The 21,267-nt window shown below is 43.9% G+C and overlaps 1 protein-coding gene across 1 annotated transcript in view; it reads right to left on the reverse strand.

Moving 5' to 3' along the window:
• Nucleotides 1-21,267, reverse strand: part of OBSCN (obscurin, cytoskeletal calmodulin and titin-interacting RhoGEF) — a 289,411-nt gene that overhangs the window by 15,464 nt on the left and 252,680 nt on the right. The window contains exons 96-105 of the mRNA XM_067470395.1: nucleotides 19,096-19,268; nucleotides 15,890-15,916; nucleotides 15,361-15,513; nucleotides 14,960-15,005; nucleotides 12,402-12,479; nucleotides 7,091-10,328; nucleotides 6,503-6,625; nucleotides 5,725-5,835; nucleotides 4,413-4,580; nucleotides 1,826-1,948 (exon numbers count right to left, since the gene is read on the reverse strand). Coding sequence (XP_067326496.1) covers nucleotides 1,826-1,948; nucleotides 4,413-4,580; nucleotides 5,725-5,835; nucleotides 6,503-6,625; nucleotides 7,091-10,328; nucleotides 12,402-12,479; nucleotides 14,960-15,005; nucleotides 15,361-15,513; nucleotides 15,890-15,916; nucleotides 19,096-19,268 — 4,240 coding nt within the window. The remainder of the gene's footprint in view (nucleotides 1-1,825; nucleotides 1,949-4,412; nucleotides 4,581-5,724; nucleotides 5,836-6,502; nucleotides 6,626-7,090; nucleotides 10,329-12,401; nucleotides 12,480-14,959; nucleotides 15,006-15,360; nucleotides 15,514-15,889; nucleotides 15,917-19,095; nucleotides 19,269-21,267) is intronic.

Below are 21,267 nucleotides of genomic sequence, written 5' to 3' on the forward strand. Positions count from 1 at the left end.
AACACAAGGAGTAACCATCACTCAAAAATTATGATTTTGTCATTTGGGAGTTGTAGTTGCTGGGATTTATAGTTCATCTATAACCAAAGAGCATTCTGGACTCCACCAATAATGGAATTGAACCAAACGTGACACACAGGACTCCCATGACCAACAGAAAACATTAGAAGGGTTTGGTGGGCATTGACCTTGAGTTTTGGAGTTGTAGTTCAGCTACATCTAGAGAGCCCTGTGGACTCAAACAATGATGGATCTGGACCAAACTTGGCACAAGCACTCAATATGCCCAAATATGAACACAGATGGAGTTTGGGGAAAATAGACCTTGACATTTGGGAGTTGTAGTTGCTGGGATTGATAGTTCACCCACAATCAAGGAGCATTACGAACCCTAACAACGATGGACTTGGGCCAAACATCCCACACAGAACCCTCATGACCAACAGAAAATACTGTGTTTTCTGGTGGTCTTTGTTGACCCTACTGAGACCCCCCTGGTGACCCCCCCCCCCGGGGGTCTTGACTTCCCAGGTTGAGAAATGCTGCCTTAAGGCCACCCAGGGCCATCCAGCCATTCACACAAACATATATATGTATATGACAGATGCAGTATCAAAGATTTGAAAGGGGGCCCTAAAGGAGGACAATGATATGTTGCATGTTCCAGAGTAGGCAAACCAGACAATCTCCACATCAACACTGACAAAGAAACAGCAAGAAATACTGTTTACCCACAAGGAGAAAGACATTACATATATTAGAAACCAACACTTTCTCATTACTTTATTTTCCAGATCACCAGACTGGGCCACCAGTGTCTGTCCATTTCTTTTTGAAAATTTTCTTAGGTTCCTCCTCCAGGGAGGGCCCTGCTGTGAACTCACTTTCCCAGCAGCACTTGCATGGGGTGGACATTGAAAAGTCTCCAAGTTCCTCTTGGAGCATGATGGGAATTGAAGTTTTTCTCTCTCTCTGTTTCCCAGCCAATAAAAAGCCTGGCTGTGTCCATGCTCTGATTGCCTGAGAATGGACACAACTGGCCACTACAATTCCCAGAACCCTCTCTTGCAGTTTGTCTTATTTTTTAAAAAATGTTATGGTTAAAACTTAAAATAATTCTAAAAAATCAGTAGATTGGTGAGTTGTTTTGCAACCTGGCAGGTCTACAGTTGTAAATGGGGTTCTAAAACTGAGGTAGGTTTCATGCAATCTTTGCCAAATGAAAATAGCAACAGCCCTCCCGATTCGAGTTACTTCCTAGTAAACAGAATGAAGGGCTAGCTGACTATTGATCCCAAAATGCCGTGCTGAATGGCACACCTCTACTGGAGACTATACTTTTCAAAAAGGGAGACCAAAGTTGGGGAAAGCAACAGTGTTTGCTTGAAGTTCTGGAATATCCCACAGCTCTGGGACAGCGTGGATAGCTAAATCAGGTCCAGTGTGGACTGGCTGCAGAATGGTCAATAGTGAGTGTGCATGTGCCTTCAGATTGTTTATTGACTTATGGAGACCCCATGAATTTACTAGGGATTTCTCAAGCAAGGAGAACTCAGATGTGGCTTTGCTGGTTTCTTCCTCTGAAATAGAGCCAACATCACCTGGAATTCATTGGCAGTTTCTCCATTCAAGTATTTAACAGGGTTGATCCTGCATAGCTTCCAAGATCTGGTGCCTTTGGGGTATTTACATCTTCTGACAAAGAAACTCCTTTTAATAAGTATTGGAGTATGGTTTTGGGACCTAAGGCAAGGTCTCCATAGAGAGCATGTGGAAGAGATGCAATTTTTCTCAAGTTGTGAAGATGAATGGAATTCTCTTTTACCATCTTTTTTGCACAAAACAGAGTAGGTCACGGGGGTTTTCAGGTCCACGGGCTCCCAAGCCAGCTGCACTCCATCTTCAAGGACATCAACAATATCAGGAGCTGGTGGGTTGGAAGGTGCCTCTGTCAGAAAAGAAGGCAAGATTAACCATGTGGCTGGTAAAATCATAGAATCATAGAAAGAGTTGGAAGAGACCTCATGGGCCATCCAGTCCAACCCCCTGCCAAGAAGCAGGAATATTGCATTCAAATCACCCCTGACAGATGGCCATCCAGCCTCTGTTTAAAAGCTTCCAAAGAAGGAGCCTCCACCACACTCCGGGGCAGAGAGTTCCACTGCCGAATGGCTCTCACAGTCAGGAAGTTCTTCCTCATGTTCAGATGGAATCTCCTCTCTTGTAGTTTGAAGCCATTGTTCCTCGTCCTAGTCCCCATAGAAGCAGAAAACAAGCTTGCCCCCTCCTCCCTGTGGCTTCCTCTCACATATTTATACATGGCTATCATATCTCCTCTCAGCCTTCTCTTCTTCAGGCTAAACATGCCCAGCTCCTTAAGCCGCTCCTCATAGGGCTTGTTCTCCAGACCTTTGATCATTTTAGTCGCTCTCCTCTGGACACATTCCAGCTTGTCAATATCTCTCTTGAATTGTGGTGTCCAGAGAGATATTGACAGAATAAAGCCCCTTCTATACTGCGTACTAAATGATTACAAGCATGCCTTTGATCCCAGAGTGCTTAATATTTTTGGAGGAGGGTGTAGCACTCCAGAGCAGGAAAAAGCCCTCTGATTTTAAAACATGCTGAGTGAAGAAACAAATCCTTTTTATTGGAGCTTAGTAAAATAGCCAGTAGAAAGAAATAACAAAATAGGAAAGTTCCAAAAAGTAAAAGGTCAGTAAAATGCAGTAACTCAAAGCAATGTTCACAAAAGGTATAAAAACAATCCAAGGCAGTATTTATCCAGATAGGAATCAACTGGATGCAAAGACAATCCAAATCCTGCTAATCAACACCAAAATTTATTTATTTATATATTTCACACATTTCTACCCCGCCCTTCTCAACCCCCGAGGGGGGACTCAGGGCGGCTTACAAAAGGCACAATTTGATGCCAGCATAAACATAACAATGGATAAAACATGTAAACAGCAATTATAACAATTAAGACAGTCAATTAGAACATCAAAATCAATAAAAACAATCTAAAGCTCCACATTCGCCATCTCAGAGTCCGTAAATTCATTTCACATTGTCAAGTACAATCGATTCTGGTCGTCACTGTCCTTATCTAACTGCCTGATTGCCCGAAAGCCTGGTCCCACAACCATGTTTTTAATTTCCTTCTGAAAGAAAGGAGGGATACCGATGACCTAATTTCCCTGGGGAGTGAATTCCACAGGTGAGGGGCCACCACCGAGAAGGCCCTGCTCCTCGTCCCCACCAATCTCACTTGTGATAGAGGTGGGGTCGCGAGCAGGGCCTCCCCAGAAGATCTCAAACTCCGTGGTAGGACGTAGAGGGAGATGCGTTCGGATAGGTACGCTGGGCCGGAGCCGTATAGGGTTTTGTAGGTCAAGACCAGCACTTTGAATTGTGCTCGGAACTGGATCGGCAGCCAGTGGAGCTGACATAACAGAAGGGTGTATGCTCTCTGTATGACACTCCAGTGAGTACTCTGGCTGCCACCCGCTGGACTAATTGAAGTTTCCGAACAGTCTTCAAAGGCAACCCCACATAGAGTGCGTAGCAGTAATCTATTTGGGATGTAACAAGAGCGTGGACCACTGGCTAGAAGTATCCACAGGAACAAGACCCCTTAAATAGGATTTCCACAGCACATGATCTTGATTTCCAAGTTTTCCCTAGAAGCAAACCTTATATCCCAAAACCCAGAAACTGGTTTTGTTTTCCCCCACCCTTGATTCCTATCTGACGAAGCCTTTTGGAGCGATTTAAACCTTGAGTTTGTTGTCGGTCCAAGGCTGAACTCCAGCCACCTGTTTTTTCAACTCCCTTTGTGGCTGCTCATTAAAATTTCCAGGTGTCAGATTGTTTTCCAAACCCAAATCTTGAGAGCTCACAGAGAGAGTAAACCATCATCCTTAAGCCCAGCAGGAATATTCCCATGAGAAACTGCCCTTTGCACTGGGGCCTCTCTGTCATTGTCTGCAAGAAAATCAATCACCAAACCATCTCCATCTTGCACCTCAGCCTCAGCACCATCATTTCCCTCATCATTTCTCACAGCATTGCCCACATCGGAAGCATCATGATCCTGGAACACAAACACAGGCTGGTTCCCAACAGAGGGAAGATTATAGAGAAGTGGTTCTCAACATGTGGGTCCCCTGATGTTTTGGTCTTCAACTCCCTGAAATCCTAACATCTGGTAAACTGGCTGGGATTTCTGGAAGTTGTAGGCCAAAACAACTGGGGACCCACAGGTTGAGAGCCACTGCTGTAGAGGGAAGCTAAGCACTTGTAAAGCTAGAAGGTCAGAAGAAAGTGATCTGGGGACCTTCTTCCCAATTGTGCTTTTGACAATTTTATGCTCAGGAGAGCAAGGGGGAAATAATTCCTGGTGTTACCTGCTCTCCTTATTACACAGGAGGTAGAAATGGTGCCCTGGGAGTTGGTGGCCACACAGGTGTAAGTGCCAAAATCCTCTCTTGTAGCTGCTAATATTGTTAAAAGCTGGTAATGTTTGAGCGTGGATGAAATTAGGATCCTGTCGGTGCTGCGAAGGGCTGCTCCATCTGGGAGGTGGAAGCAAAAAGGAAAACTGGTGAAGCATTGCGTATTAAATTCAGTTGGTTCAGGGGAACATGGCAAGAAGCATTTGATATTATTAGGCAAGTTCCACAATCTGGAGTGAATATAAGATGAGGTGTCTTTCTCTTCTTGGGTAGATCTGGGAGATACAAAGCTGAAAAGAAACAGGGCTCTCTGTTCTTTTCCACTTAGCCTGGGGAATGAGATAGATGGGAAAAGCTGAAATGCAAACCCAAAATCTCTGGAGGCTACCAGGTTGAGAAAAACTGGTGCAGATTATGTTCCCTGTAGAGAAAAGCTGTCCCCACTAACTGCTCAGACTCTAAGCCCTAGTATAAGCATTCATTCACTGCTTTCTTTATCCCACTACTTAATCTCTGAGAGTGTGCATGTCACCCCTTAGTACAGTTCCTCATGTGTGGTGACCCCCAACCATAACATTATTTCCATTGCTACTTCATAACTGTAATTTTGCTACTGTTATGCATCGTCATGTAAATATCTGATCTGCAGGATGTATTTTCAAATCCCAAATACCCAACATGCCCAAATTTGAATACCGGTGGGGTTGGGAGGGGATTGATTTTGTCATTTGGGAGCTGTAGTGGCTGGGATTTATAGTTCCCCTACAATCAAAGAGCATTCTGAACACCACCAATGATGAAATTGAACCAAACTTGGCACACAGAACTCCCATAGCCAATAGAAAATATTGGGAGGATCTGGTGGACATTGATCTTAAATTTTTGGAGTTGTAGTTCACCTACATCCAGAGAGCATTGTGGACTCAAACAATGATGGATCTGGACCAAACTTGGCACCAAAACTCAATATGCCAAAATGTAAACACTGGTGGAGTTTGAGGAAAATAGACCTTAACATTTGGGAGTTGTAGTTGCTGGGATTTATAGTTCACCTACAATGAAATAACATTCTGAACCCCACCAACGATAGAATTCGACCAAAATTCCCACACAGACCCCTTATGACCACAGAAAATACTGTGTTTCCTGATGGTCTTTGGCGACCCCTCTGACACCCCCTCACGACCTCCACAGAGGTCCCAACCCCCAGGTTGAGAAACACTGTGCTAGAAGGTGGACCAAATGTATAAATGGATAAGGTCACCTTTGAACCATTCGATACGAGGAGACGAACGAGACGATGTCCGACAGGAGAGGGTTAAAGATTGCCCCAAGGAAATGGTCTGGTCAGTAAGCTCTTCTACAAAAGATGGTGCTGAAAAAGAGAGACATGGCTATAGGATTTTTCTAAGGTATGGAACCATAGGCAGCAGTAATGCAGAAAGCAGTAGGCCCTCCATTTTCGTGGAGGCAAGGCATACAGGGCCTTTGCAAAAGTGGAAAAAACACAATGAAAAATACTAATTTTTAAATCTGGGGATTCATGGTTCTCCAGAACAATTCCATGATCAACTTCTACTGGTACTTTACTCCAGAATTGTGCTGAAGAACCTAAAAATGTTCCCTTTGGGAATCTCTGCTTCATCCAGCTTGACTTTATGGTCAACTTTTGGCAGAGGTTGACCATAGAATTATTCTGCAGAACTAGAGATTCCTACAGATCACATATCAATGAAATCCACAATTAATCTAATTTGCAAGTGTGATTTGCTGACTGTACTCAAAATGTGCCAGAAATTTAAAAAATTCTATTCTACAGTATGCAAACAAATTTCTTGTAGACAGGAAAAATTAGCTCTGCAGAAAGAAGGAGGGGAAGCATGCAACACCATCTTGCCCTGCCAGGAACTGGCCCTGGCAACTATTGCCAGTCCTTTCAAATGGTGCCTTTTGTCGCTTGTATAGTTAATTAGGATTGCATTTTTGTGCAATGTGCAAGCTACACTTCTCTGGGTTCTAGCTTTTTGTGTTTCGTGGACTACCTTTCTCCTTCATCTTGAGGCTTGGCAGAGTGAATGAAGGGAAAGCGAGTCTCCTCTTTGCACTTCCAGGAGACTCTGGCAAGGACACCCGCTCCTGTACCTCGCTCTTCCGCTCTTCAGAGTCTGTTGAAAAGGAGAGAAACCATTACAAATGATACTTGGGATGGCTTACAGTAGCTGGGATGAGATAGAGACTGATTCAAGGATCCTCTCTGTTTACATTTTTGATTTGTTTGCTTGTGCTTTGATCTCAGAGGGCACTACAGCTGTAAAACTATCTGCTAAGATTAACTTGGAGCTTTTGGGAAAGCACATAGAAGAAGAGCTTAATTAAATAAAGCAAAATAAGAATCCCAAGGACATGCTCTGCAAATAATTCTGCAGATTATGGGGTATATTTTAATCTTTCTATCATATAGTTAAGTTTGTAAAAGGGTATTTCTTCTTTAAAGTGACCTTTCATGATAACTAAAGCTTGAGTCTCACATACCCATCATTTCCCACCCCATGTTCATCAACCCTAGAAGTTCTAGCCAACTCACATTGCATTCCCCTTGGTCTATGTGAGACACCGAACCAAAACCTCACCTGCCCTGCTTTCCTCATCAGAAGAGGATTTTCTCGTCAACATCCTGGAAAGATGGGCAACTGAGGCTTTCATCTTTTTCTTTAGGCTTTGCTCTACCAGTTCCATGGATTGAGACCTGACAAAAGGTTTGAAGCGCCCCAATCTGCTCTGGAGGGAGCTCCTTCTCTTCCCTGTTGGATCTTCTGAGAGGACATAAATCTGTTGGGAGTCAACGGGGATATCTCCTTCTGAATCAGACCTTTTCCCTATCATGGGTGCTTGAGTTTGTCTTGACACTGTCTCCAACTCAGGAGTAGATGCCGTTTTCTCTTCATCTTTGTGCATTTCCCTTATCATAGCCTCTTCTTGCAGGTTGTCATCCCTGACACATATTTTCTTCTCCTGATGCACAAGAGCTTGGATCCCAGGTTGCAACCTTCCCAACGGGAAACGCCTTTTCCTGGGTAACTTCTCGGGTGATTTCCTGAAGCTGAGGAACTCAAATGGGAAGTAGACAATGTCATAGAGTTCATAGAGATTGAGGAAAGCAGGCTCCACCTCAGAGATGTCAAACTTGGCTGTCTTGCTGTCAGGATGGGGCATGTCTTCTGAGAGATCCTGGATCTGCACCAAAGCAATTTCATACATCCGGTTGTACATCTGGCCGCTTCCTTGACTGCCTGCATAATAGAATCTGTCCCAAAAATCGGAACTAGCAAGCTGAGAGTCCATCGGCATTTCTTCACCTCCATAACCCAAGGCATGGCCTACATAAGAGGGAGACATCCTTGCCTTTTTGGTCATGAAAAGATCTTCTTCTCCAGGATAAACAACATCTACTTCTGAGGGATCTGCTAATCCAATGCCCCCTTCTCTTTTTCCTCGGCGCACAAGATACCTGGCTGTTCCTCTTCCACGTTGCCCAGGGGAGCCTTGGAAGACCATCTCCCTTGGCGGAGAGATATGTCTCATTCCTCTTGATGGAGAGACATCCCTCTCAAATCCCTCTTGTTCATAAACTGACTCTGCCAAAGCAGTCATCTCTTCTGACAAGCAAACCATTTCATCTACTAGATAGTCTAGATCTTCAGCTTCTCTGTCACTGTAAACTGAGGGTTTCGGAGATAGGCCTTCTCTTCCTCTTCTTTCACCTATAGCAATGGAAGGTTTTGCTAGCAAAATAGGAACTTCTTCCCCCACAGTTGAAAATAGTCCCATTTTTCCTTGAGAAAAGCCTGAAGCAGATGCCCCTTGGTCCCTTGGGATCAATCTATAGACATGTTCTCCTTCTTGAGGGAAACTTCTAACGTCACTAAGAGTAGGCATGGCTTCTCTGTAAATGGAAGGCTTTGAGGATGAGCTCTTTTCTTCATGAGCCATTCCTACAGAGGAGATTTGGGCTTGGAAAGCACCTTGAGAAAATGAAGGAATATTTTGGAGGACACCAGAAACCACCCCACTGTAAATAGCGGGTTTCTGCTGTGAAATTGGTTGGCTTTCTTCCCCAGGGATGTGAACAGGCACTGTCTCTATACCAAAAGGGACCTGGCCTTTTATATCAGGTAATTTTGTCTTACTCGGCATGACAGGTGCTCGGTATAACTGTTTCTGGCTTTTGATTTCTGAGATAGAACTTGGAGCAGACTTTGCTTGAGAACTAGATGGGACTTGCCCCTCTAACACAGTTGATTTTGCGACAGCTGAAGGCTCTTTCCTTCCAGATATTGATGAAACAGACACTTCTGCTTGTGAGACAGGCATACCTGGAGCCATTTTGGTGGAAACTAAAGGCTTCTGGTCTAATACTGAATGGGCTCCAACCACCTGCACAGTCTCTGGGACCTTCAGGCTCTTGCCCTTTGCTGTAGTGCCTTGTTGCATCTTGACCTGATCAGAAGGAAGCCCAGCTTGATGTTTCCCTTGAATATCCAAAGGCTTTAGAAGAGAAGGCCTTACACTCTGGGGAACTCTTTCTTCTTTCAGTTTTGTCTCTTGAGGAAGGTGTTTCCCTCTTTCGCTGCCATGGGGGACCATTGGGAGAGACTGTCCATCAGTGAAAACAGCACTTTCTCCTTTTGTAATGGAGTCCTTAGGTGTCTGAAGTAACTGCTTGACCTTACCTTCATGCTTGTGGACCAACTCTGAGGCTATATCTTCTTGATACATTAGTCCTTCACCTCCAGAAACAGGCTTTTCTATTTGTGTGGATGAAGGCAACTTTGTGTCTTGAAGTAATCCTTCTCCTTTTCCAGGGAGCTGTGTTGCAATTGAAGCTTTCTTTTGCTGTTGTGTGCTCAAAACTGAGCTCTGCTTCATGCCAAGTTGTGGCTGCTCCTTGGAATAATCCTGTTGAGTTCTTGTTGCGTCTTCTCCTGCAGACGTCTTTGTGATGCCACTTTCAGAAGCATGTCTCTGATGAGATACCACCATGGGACTACCCTGAGGAATTTGGTCACTTTCTTCTTCCTCGATGTATTGTTCCTCAGCAAAACTTGCAGCTCTGATTCGGTAATCATCCAAAGAACGACTTCTGCTGGTAACTGGGAAGGCAACTCGGGGGGATTTCTGGGCTGTATCAAAAGAAGCTGATTTTTTCATCGGAGGTCCCCCTTCCCTGGACTTTTCTGTTTCTTCATCACCAGATATCTCTTCGACTCCTTCCTCTCCAAACTGCTCTAGCAGAGGTTCACGCAAGCCACTTAAAGCCGATTTTGAATATCCTGCTTTCCTATATGATCTCTTGGCTCTTTCTAAGTGTTTTCTGTGCTCTTTGCCTGGCGATGGGGGAACATTTGCAAGACTTTCAGACGGCTGGCCGTAGAAAGTACTTTTGATGACACTGTGCCTAGGGATACATCCCGGAGACCGTCCTGCTTCAGCTCCTTCTACTTTTCCTCCTTCTGGAAGCAACAAACCAGTTGGAGAAGAGTCAGATACCTCCATCGGACTTGGCAGTTGGTCTCCACCTTTGACTAGTAGCAGTGAGGTTTCAGAAGGTTTAATCTCAGTGGTGAGTTGATATTCAGGATAATTTGCTTCCTCAAACACAGAAAGGTGAAGTTCTGGCGTGGGACCAAAGAGTCTTCTCCCTGGTGAGACTGCAATTTCATTGTCAGAAGATGACCCACTGGTACTAGAGGAGCTGCTGTCTTCCACCAAGTGTCGGGAGATGCCCAGAGAAGTGTTCTGATGGGTTTTCTCCAAAATGTCTGGGATGGATCTCATTACCAGGACAGCTTTGTAGCTCATAAGGGAACGCTGGGCATTGAAAGAAAGCACAAGAGCAAAGATGTAAGTAGCAGAGAAAAGAAAACTCTGTTATTCAAAGCATACTTGACTTCCAAAAGATACTTGCTTGTACTTTCTGGAGAACAGGCATTGTGATATATGCACAGGGGCGGCTCAACCCAGCACCGGGATTGTAGCGCAGCTGGCTGAGTGTCAGCTGCATTAAGATCACTCTGACCAAAAGGTCATGAGTTCGAAGCCAGCCCGGGTTGGAGTGGGTTTTCAACCAATTGTGTGTAGTCTGTTGTCAACTTTTGCAACCCGAAAGACAGTTGCATCTGTTGCATCTGTCAAGTAGGAAAATAAGGTACCACCTTAAAGTGCGGGGAGGCTAAATTAACTGATTTATGAGGCCATAAAGAAGACTCCGGCAAAGCATTCCAGCAGGGAAGCATGCGGGGAATGCGGAAGTGCTTCATCAGCGTCGCAGATGGATGATGAAAGCGACAGCTCCCCTGGCGGCCAGAAAAAGTTAAATAGCCTCTGGGTATGTCTGTATATGTTTGTATGTCAAAAATTGGCATTGAATGTTTGCCATATATGTGTACACTGTAATCTGCCCTGAGTCCCCTGCGGGGTGAGAAGGGCGGAATATAAAAGCTGTAAATAAATAATAAATAAATAAATACACAAAGTAAGCATTTGCAATATAGTTGATTTTTCCCAGGGGTGCTTTTGAGGCGCTCTTGGGGGGGAAATAGACCTTGACATATGCGAGTTGTAGTTACTGGGATGTATAGTTCTCCTACAATCAAAGAGCATTCTAAACTCCACCAATGATGGAATTGAACCAAATATGGCACACAGAACTCCCACGACGAACAGAAAATATATATCAGTGATTGGTTTGGGGGGGGGGGGGGCGCAAAATACTGTTTGCTTACCATTGAAAATTACCTAGGGCCGCCTCTATATATGCAATTGCACAACAAGGTCCTTATCTCTTTGCAAATAAAAACCGTACAGTGGATTAATGCCCAACAGCGAACAAAACCTGAGATTTGCAGTCTCAGACCTAAACTTCTATGCATCTTATGGTTTTGAGTCTCCACTTACATTTTTAACTGGTACCCCTCACAATGGGCCATCCTAAATTTAGTATGTTGTGGGAATAGTTAAAACTCCCTCCCCATATTTTTATGGTTCCAGTTCAAGACAGTTCCTTCATTTACTTTAAGTCTTCTAATCCCATTCATGAAATTGAAAGAAACACCCTGAACATCATTAGGATACAAAATTGCACTCTTTTAGCACATTTTCTGCAATGGCAATCAAACTGCCAGTCCTGGAGGCATGGCAACTCTCCAGAAGTTAAAGGAGCAGTAAAAACATTGGGTTGTTGTAGGTTTTTCGGGCTAAATGGCTATGTTCTAGAAGCATTCTCTCCTGATGTTTTGCCTGCATCTATGGCAGGCATCCTCAGAGTTGTGAGGTTTGTTGGAAACTAGGAAAATTGGATTTATATACCTGTGGAAAGTCCAGGGTGGGACAAAGAACTCTTGTCTGTTGGAGGTAGGTGTGAAAGTCCCAACTGGCCACCTTGATTAGCATTTGAAGCAATACTAAAATCTGGCAACCAGTATTAAAAAAAACACTCTAAAATTATAACAGCAAAACAACACTCAAACACAGGGAGACTCCGGAGAGGAAACAATCAGGGACAGCTAATCATCTCTCAACAAAATATTCCCCCAGGCACTAACAAGCCACACCAAAAACTGCCAGGCCATCAAATGCTAATCAAGGTGGTCAGTTGAAACATTCACACCTAGCTCCAACAGACAAGAGTTCTTTCTTCCAGCCTGGACATTCCATAGATATATAAACCCATTTTCCTAGTTCCAACAGACTCACAACCTCTGAGGATGCTTCCCATAGATGCAGGCAAAACGTCAGGAGAGAATGCTTCTAGAACATGGCCATACAGCCCAAAAAATCTACAACAACCCAGTAATTCCAGCCATGAAAGCCTTCGACAATACAGTACAAACATTTACACACAAAAGGAAAAACAGTAGAATAGCCAAATTGATGTTTACTAACCTGCCATTTGCTTCGAGATACGAAAAATTTGAGTTGCTTTGTATCGATGAAATGAGTTTCTTCAAGTGGAAGATTGTGCTATAAAGGAAAACCAATTGAGAATATAATTATTCCATGTTCAGGTCAAAATTTCCTTTTGCAATAATACACTGATGCTATTCAGCACACATAGCATCAGTGTGGAATGAAAAGATTACAACATTATTGATTACAGATGTACATAAAGTTGGCTCAAGCACATGGGTCCTTGATCACTTTAATTGTGTGTTTACTTCTGTGTTCCTGCATGGTAGAATGGTCTTAGACTAGATGGCCTTTTCAATCTATATGTTTCTTAGGGCTGTGCAAAACTTAGTTTGTGCCTCATTTGTCGTATTTCGTAAGATTCATACATACAATGCAATATTAAGAAATGCAAGCAGCGCCCACATAAAAAACTTAAGATTCAAAACACTGACCATTTATGAGAGTGATGCAAGTCTCGTAAATGGCTCCCGGTCTCCGTTGCGAGCGCTGCTTCTGCCCCAAAAGGGCTGGGTTTGGTTCACCCAAAGGACTCCAAGGAGGATGGAAAGGCCCGGAGTCGAGGGAGAAGCCCTGGTCTTTCCACAAAATGGGTGGCAAGGGGCCCCAGGGTCGAAGGGAGGGCAAGAGGGCGGGATGTCTGGCTGGATGGTGGGGCAAGGAAGAAAACCTCCAGCACATGGCTGGCCCAGAGAGAGACAGGCAGAGACCACAGTCACATTGAGGCTTTAACACAGGCAGCCCCAGTATTCTGAAGCAAGCAGAATTCGGGGAAATGTAGTTTAGGGTGGGGCCTTTTGAATTCTCCGCCACAGGGGTCCTTGCCTTCCCAAACTATATTTCCCAGAATTCCTCCCTGAAAGTTTTGGTGTTCATTTCCTAAAGGGAATGTTGGGAGTTGAATTAGCCCTGTGAGGTAGGCAAAGTTTTGAGGCAGTAACTCCAAAATTTACTAGTAGTCTTCTTCTTCTTCTTTTTCTTCTTTTTCTTCTTCTTCTTATTATTATTTTTAAGGCTAGATGGGCATCTTTTGGGAGTGCTTTGACTGTGCTTTTCCTGCCCGACAGAAGGGGGTTGGACTGAATGGCCCCTGGGGTCTTCCAGTGAAATAGTACTGTTAATTTAAATTGGTTAAAATTCCCTAAAAATCAGTGGATGTGCAAATCTTTCTGAAACTTTGAGGAACCGATGCCTTGTTATATTTTATTGTTGAAAATAGAAATTCAGTGTTGTGGCTGACATGTTCTGTGATGATGAGGATGATGGGATTCAGATTCCTGGCTCTTTTTCTGTGCCTCAAATCTCTGGGCCTGCGGCTCTCACAGACAGCACAGACAGTGCAGAGTCAACATCAACACAGCAGTTCCCAAGAGAAAGGAATTTTAACGGAGATAGCGAACAGGTGAGGAGGCATTCACCTCCTTCCCATGCTGATACTGAAAGTACTGAAAGTACTGAAAGCCTTGACAGTGACCTGACCCGGCAAGCTCGTCTTGATCTCCGGGTCAGGCGGAGATCTCACCTGGCCAGCAGACAAGAGGCCAGCTCGGTGAAAGGTCATCGCAATGATTTCATGTAATGTTTTCATGTTAGAAAGGTATTTAGGCTTCTTGCAAACCAAGGGAAAGTGTCAGTTCAACGTAGCTTATTAGCCTGAAAGCTTCATGGAATAACCTTAGCCTGGAAAGCAGTACGCTTGGGATTTCTTGCATTGTGATTCATGGGGCAATTGTTTCATTGCTTGTACCTGGGACTCTGGTTTGAACTTTGCCGATAGGATTGTGTCTCCTGCTTTTACCTGAAGATCTTTGGAACTATATTCTGCATTTAACCTTAATCTTTGGAACTTTGCAATGCTTATTCTTTATTTTGACTTGGATTTTTTCCTCAATAAACTATAAAACTACAGTTCTTGTGTGGTGGTGTTTGGAAGCAAGCTGAAGCAGCATTCAAGGAGATCGCTCTTGTAGGGTTTTTTTTAAATGTTGTTCATATAAGCTTTATAATATTCCCAAAAAACAGTAGATGTGTGAAACGTTCTGAAACTTGGGAGGATAATAGAGGTAAATGTGTTCTACCATTGTAGCAAGTTTCATCCCAATATCTCTAAAAATGAGGGTGAAGGGAGTCCTGGAAGCTTCCCCACTTGTGCAATTACATAACGAAAAAGTAACAAAAATGTTGTTAAATCATTATAGTTACAATACGAACCCTTACCATATTTTAGAAGCACTTTAGAAATGATCCCCCCTCCAAACTTAGTAATGATTATTGAAACATTTTTATTGATCGCACAAGCCTAATGATTCTAAATTCTAGAATTCATCTAGTATTTCAAATAATTAGTATTTTTGTTCATTAGATGAATTTTTGTTCCCTCTTTTGGTTGCTTCATTTAGCATTGTTTGCCCCCAAAATAAATAGCTCTTGCAGAAACATCTTGGCTTGAGTTGAGAGTTGGAAGAGGAGGAACAAGCCAATGCTGTTCCTCTTTCCTAGAAGATCAAACTATGTATTGGAGAGAGATTCCATACCTGAAACCAAGCATGGGAAAGGCACTCCATTGCACTAGGTCTTGCCCTGGGAGGGAAGAAAAACATATACTTTGCATTAGGAGAAATGCCTCTAGAACATGGCCATATAGCCTGAAAAAACCCACAAGAACTGAGTGATTCCAGCCATGAAAGCCTTCGACAGTATTTACAACTACTCCAAATAGCTCAGGAAATATCCAAATCAGTACAAATGAGTGACCTGTACAGATGGGAAGGTGGAAGTAATCACACCGATGCAAGTATTTGGGAAATTACACTGAGGAGCTGTGATTTGAGCTGCGGAAAATGCCCCTTTGCCTTCTTTTTTCTCTTTCCTCCCTTCCTCAATGCCCATCCATATTTCTGGGAGATGTCTGGGAAATAACAAAAGAGGTACTCACTCTGGAGAAGGTTGTAACATCTTTCTGATAAAGTCTTTGGCTTCTTTGCTCAGGCGAACGACCTCAGGAACATCCCAAGAAAGGTTTCCACTCTGAATGTTTAAGAGGGTGGCTCTGTCATTTTCACCAGCAAATGGAGACTTGCACGTCAAGCTAATTGTGTCAGAGGAATACAAAAGCATTAATAGGCTGTGTGCATTAGGGGGAAAGTCAGCATAGTGTAATGGTTGGATTGTTGGGTTATGAATCTGGAAACACATCCTTGCTCAGTCACAGGAACCCATTGAGTGACCTTAGGCAAGTGACACTCTCTCAGCCTTGGAGAAAGGCAAAGGCAACCTCCATCTGAAGAAATCTTGTCAAGGACAAGCCATGATAGCTTGCTTTATGATTGGCATAGGTTGGAAATGATTTGAAGGCAGACAGCATTACAAAAGCAGAAGACTGATTAGGGCAATGGATAAAAAAATCAAAATGAAAGGGCACAGCATTGGGAATGTGTCAAAATGAAGAGATCCAAAGTGCTTACCTTAAATAACTAATTACTCCAATAGGCCTATAGAGAAAAAGGGGGAAAGAAGTGTGTCAGAAATAAAAATTAATGTGATAGAAGTTATATAGACAACTTCACTCCATTTATGTAGAGATTATCATCTATATAAATAAAAATGTAATGTTCGTTTTTGGGATTAACAGAACTCAAAAACCACTGGACGAATTGACACCAAATTTGGACAGAAGACACCTAACAACCTAATGTATGTCCTTCACTAAAAAAAATGATTTTGTAATTTGGGTGTTGTAGTTGCTGGGATTTATAGTTCACCTACAATCAAGAGCATTCTGAACCCCGCCAACGATGGAATTGAACCCAACTTGGCACACAGAACTCCCATGACCAACAGAGAATACTGGAAGGGTTTGGTGGGCATTGACCTTAAGTTTGGGAGTTGTAGTTCATCTACATCCAGAGAGCACTGTGGACTCAAACAATGATGGATCTGGACCAAACTTGGCACTAATATTCCATATGCCCAAATATGAACACAGGTGGAGTTTGGGGGGCCTTGACATTTGGGAGTAGTTGTTACTTGGATTTATAGTTCACCTACAATCAAAGAGCATGCTTTAGGAGAGGAGGATGCTCCAAATGCAGTGCTTCCAAGGTGCAAGCTTGCTTCTCCTTGGATTTCTTTGAGAGCATCTCAATCTGTGCATATTTCCTTTTTCCTATTCCTGGACTGCAACTCCCAGCAATCCTCCAGATAGCTAAGATAGATAGATTAGCTAGAGATAGAGAGTAGGTAGGCAGATCGATTAGAAGGACTGCTGGGAGCTGCAGTCTAAGAATAGGTCAAGGAAGAAGAAAGGAGAGAAAGAAAAAGTGAATGAAAAGGGGAGGGAAATCAAGGAAAGAGGTAGAGAAGGAAGGAAGGAGAGAAGGAAAGAAAAAAGGAAGGAAGGAAGGAAGGAAGGAAGGAAGGAAGGAAAGAGGGAGGGAGGGAAGGAGGGAGGGAAGGAAGGAAGGAAGGAAGGAAGGAAGGAAGGAAGGAAGGAGGGAGGGAGGGAGGGAGGGAGGGAAGGAAGGAAGGAAGGAAGGATGGAGGGAGAGAGAGAGGGAGGGAGGGAGGGAAGGAAGGAAGGAAGGAAAGAAGGAAGGAAGGAAAGAGGGAGGGAAGGAAGGAAGGAAGGAAGGAAGGAAGGAAGGAAGGAGAGAGGGAGGGAGGGAAGGAGGGAAGGAAGGAAGGAAGGAGAGAGAGAGAGAGAGAGAGAGAGAGAGAGAGAGAGAAAGAAAGAAAGAAAGAAAGAAAGAAAGAAAGAAGGAGAGAAAGAGGGAGGTAAGGTTGGCCACAGTAACACGTTGTGGGTACATCTAGTCTGTACAATAAGAGTGATCCTGGATACATTTCCACAGGTACTCTAGCAAGAACCCGGGGAATTCTTAATGTAACTGCCTGGCTTATATTTACATGTCTCCTTGATAAACATTTAGAAACAACCATCTCTCCTCTTTAATGTGAATCTTTTCATACTTTAATTATAACCCCAACATAGCAATGATCCTACATCTCCAGATCTGTCAGGAAAATGTCAGGAAAATAGGTCCATAAAGGACAAATTACAGAGTATTCTTACTATTCGATCAAGAAGAAGACTGGGAAGATTCTGAATTACACAGCTGGTTTGACCTCAGCTACAATGGCCTGTTGATGCATTTAATATTCAGACAACGCAACAAACTGGCACATAAAAGATATGGTCTAAGCAAAGAGAAAGAGTAAGAGATGTTTGCCTCTGTCAAAGATTAAAAAATGGGATATGAATTCCTCTCAGAAACTTATCATCAAAGGCCCTGCCTTGAAGCAGCTTCCTCAAGAGGACATACTGGACCAAAATTGTGGTGCATAGGGATCTTGTAGCACTTTTGGAAGCTGAGAGAATGAAGTGGATAGCATAAATATTTGAAGACTAAGTACTTCCTCGTTCATAGCAAATAGACTTAGGGCTCATGTACACTGGACCCAAAACATGGACTCACTAGCCATCTTCATGATGCACAGCAGTTGCCGGTGACTGTCCTTGGTTTTCTTTAAAGCTTTAAACTAACTTTGCCCTGATGTTTTGAATCTGCACTCAGCTATGAAAACACTTTGTGTGATAGTGGTCAAGTCACACTCTCCTCGGGCCCGTCCAGACAGCACCTTTATCCCAGGAGCTTCTGCAGCAAACAGGAAGCTGGCTAGATCCCATTCCCAGTAAATGTGGAAGCAATAGCTACCAAAGGCAAAAAATGTGAGATTTCCAAGTGCGGGAATATCACGATTTTGAGCCGAAAATTTAGATCTTCACATGTCTATATGTGCCTGCAATCAGATATGGGATTTTTTAATCTGGGTTTTAGATGTTTGTTCCCGATTGGTCAGTTCCTAAAAAGAAGATGACATTTGAGTAGAAGGCAAAAACTTTGTTTGTGTGCCAAAAACTTCATGAAACATGTGGAGGGCACATTTGTGGCCCCCGAGTCAATAATGTACATCATTTCACAAGAATAGCAATCAGGGACAGTCATGTATAATCCAGGAACAGCACCCTGTTGTTTGATGCCACAAGTACACAACCAAATCTGTCTGGAAAGATGGCCAAGCAGCCAGACGATAAAAAGTGTCAGTAATGACGAAGTTCTGTTCCTGGCTTGAAAGTATGTGTTCCTGTTTGATTGTACAGTGCTGACTTGGAAAGAAGTGGTCCTACCCCATAAACTTTGTTTGTGTGGCAGATACTTCATGAAATGTCAGGACAAAGAATGAAACTTTTGCAGTCATTCACTGGAGTGATTCTCCACATATCCACATCCTGAGTTTAAAAATAAGAAGTCCCACAGTGACATTCTTGAGAGCCTTTAAATCTCAAAACAAATCATCAAGTCTGAACAACGGAGGCAGAAATCCCAGGACCAACAGGTCTGTATGTGGATCTCTTCTGAAGTCCCAGGATTTTTTGCCCTTGTTTAAAACCCGTGATTTAGTGCTGTCTGGAAGCGCCCTTAGCCTGGAAAGAAGGACATGGCAAACTTCTACAGAATTCTTGCTAAGGAAACCCTACAAGAAGGTTGCCACATACATAAAAGACAGTCATAACCATTTAGACCACTACTTTGTTCTTCAGCGGACCTAAAATGTATTCTCCATTAAACAAGAGCTACTTTGAAGTGAGGATGGGTGGGTTGTATTTTACCAGATATCAGAAGCTTTTGACACTGGTGACTGGGAGAGAATTTCTGGCGAGACAAACTCCGGAGACCCATATTTGCTGTACTGAGGCTCAGCCGGGTTGATCTTCTGAGCAAAGCCAAAATCACAGAGCTTAATGTCATCCCGGTCATCATAAACCATCAAGATGTTTGAGGGCTGTGGAAACATAAAGAATGAAAACATTAGTCTATCTTCATTGTGGTCATCAGCCTCATCCCGCTGGAGCATTGCAGCGCACCCAAATACCTGGGAGTCACTCTGGACTGTGCTTTGACCTACAAGAAGCACTGCCTGAATATCAAGCAAAAAGTGGGTGCTAGAAACAATATCATGTGAAAGCTGACTGGCACAACCTGGGGATCACAACCAGACACAGTGAAGACATCTGCCCTTGCATTATGCTACTCTGCTGTTGAGTAGTACACATGCCCAGTGTGGAACACATCTCACCACGCTAAAACAGTGGATGTGGCTCTTAATGAGACATGCCGCATTATCACGGGGTGTCTGCGCCCTACACCACTGGAGAAACTACACTGTTTAGCCGGTATTGCACCATCTGACATCCGCCGGGTAGTAGCAGCCAATAGTGAAAGGACCAAGGCAGAGACATCTCCAGCTCATCCCCTGTTTGGATATCAGCCAGCACGTCAACAACTTAAATCAAGAAATAGTTTTCTAAGATCTACAAAGACACCCATTGGAACATCTCAGCAAGCAAGAGTCCAAAAGTGGCAGGCTCAAACCCAGAACCTCAATCAATGGCTGATACCAAATGAGAGACTCCCCCCTGGGCACACAGAAAACTGAGCGACTTGGAAGGTGCTGAATGGTCCATGAGATGCAGAGCCAACCTTAAGAAATGGGGCTACAAAGTGGAATCCACGACATGCGAGTGTGGAGAAGAGCAAACCACTGACCACCTGCTGCAATGCAACCTGAGCCCTGCCACATGCACAACGGAGGACCTTCTTTTAGTTACACCAGAGGCACTCCAAGTGGCCAGATACTGGTCAAAGGACATTTAATCAACTACCAAGCTTGCAAACTTCGTGTTTTGTTTGTTTGTTTGTTTGTTTGTTAAAAAATGCAATACAACTGTTTGGTTTGCTCCTGACACAATAAATAAATAAAACCAGCCTCATACTGATCAGACACCCAAATTGTTTCCTTGCTGAATGTGTAGACTCAGTTTGGTGGAATCTTGCCCTTCTTGGGCAAGATTCTGTCCATTTATACCCATGTGAAGCAATAATCCTATCATTTCCAGGAGTTCAGAGACTTTAGGAGGTGGGATCATCAACCTTCCTTGGCCTATAAACCAGTCTGAAATAATTATGGGTTGGTATCTCAACACATGTGGACTGGGATGTTGGCTCTACATCAGAAAAGGAGTTTCTTCAGGCTGCATCCCAGGACTGTTGGGAATTAATTCAGGAAGAATACGACCTTCCACTCAGATTCTTGGATCTCTTATGTCTTCTTCTTTTCACTCCTTCCCTCCAGAAGTCTAAGAATACCTGGGGCACCATCAGAGGCGGCCCTAGGTAATTTTCAACGGTAAGCAAACAGTATTTTGGTGCCCCACCCAACCAATCATTGATATATATTTTCTGTTTGATGTGGGAGTTCTGTGTGCCATATTTGGTTCAATTCCATCATTGGTGGAGTTCAGAATGCTCTTTGATTGTAGGTGAACTACATCCCAGTAACTACACTTGCCGCACTTGCTCCCTTGCCTGGCTCGCTTTGGGTCCGGAGGCGTGCCAGAAGACCCCGGCGTGTGCACCAAAAGTCACCTCTTCTCCTGACTTTCTCCTCAGCCATTGGGACCGAGAGAGAGAGAGAGAGAGAGAGAGAGGTGGAGATGCCCACCTTTCCTGAAGGTAGGTGCAAAAACAAAGGAGGGAGCGGAGGTGGGAGATACCTCCAGCCGGAGGGGCTCTCTCTCTCTCTCTCTTGGTCCCAATGGCTGAAGAGAAAGTCAGGAGAAAAGGTGACTTTTGGTGCGCACGCTGGGGTCTTCAGACATGCCTCTGGACCCAAAGCAGGCCAGGCATGGCGGCTCTGCCCCTTGGCCCACCTGCGGATTGGGGAGAGGAGAGGAAGCGGGTGGAGCGCCGGGGGATCGGGAAAGGGAGCCGGTCATGGGGAA

The sequence above is a fragment of the Anolis sagrei genome, chromosome 6, assembly GCF_037176765.1.
Source record: "Anolis sagrei isolate rAnoSag1 chromosome 6, rAnoSag1.mat, whole genome shotgun sequence".
Classification (NCBI taxonomy): Eukaryota; Metazoa; Chordata; class Lepidosauria; order Squamata; family Dactyloidae; genus Anolis; species Anolis sagrei.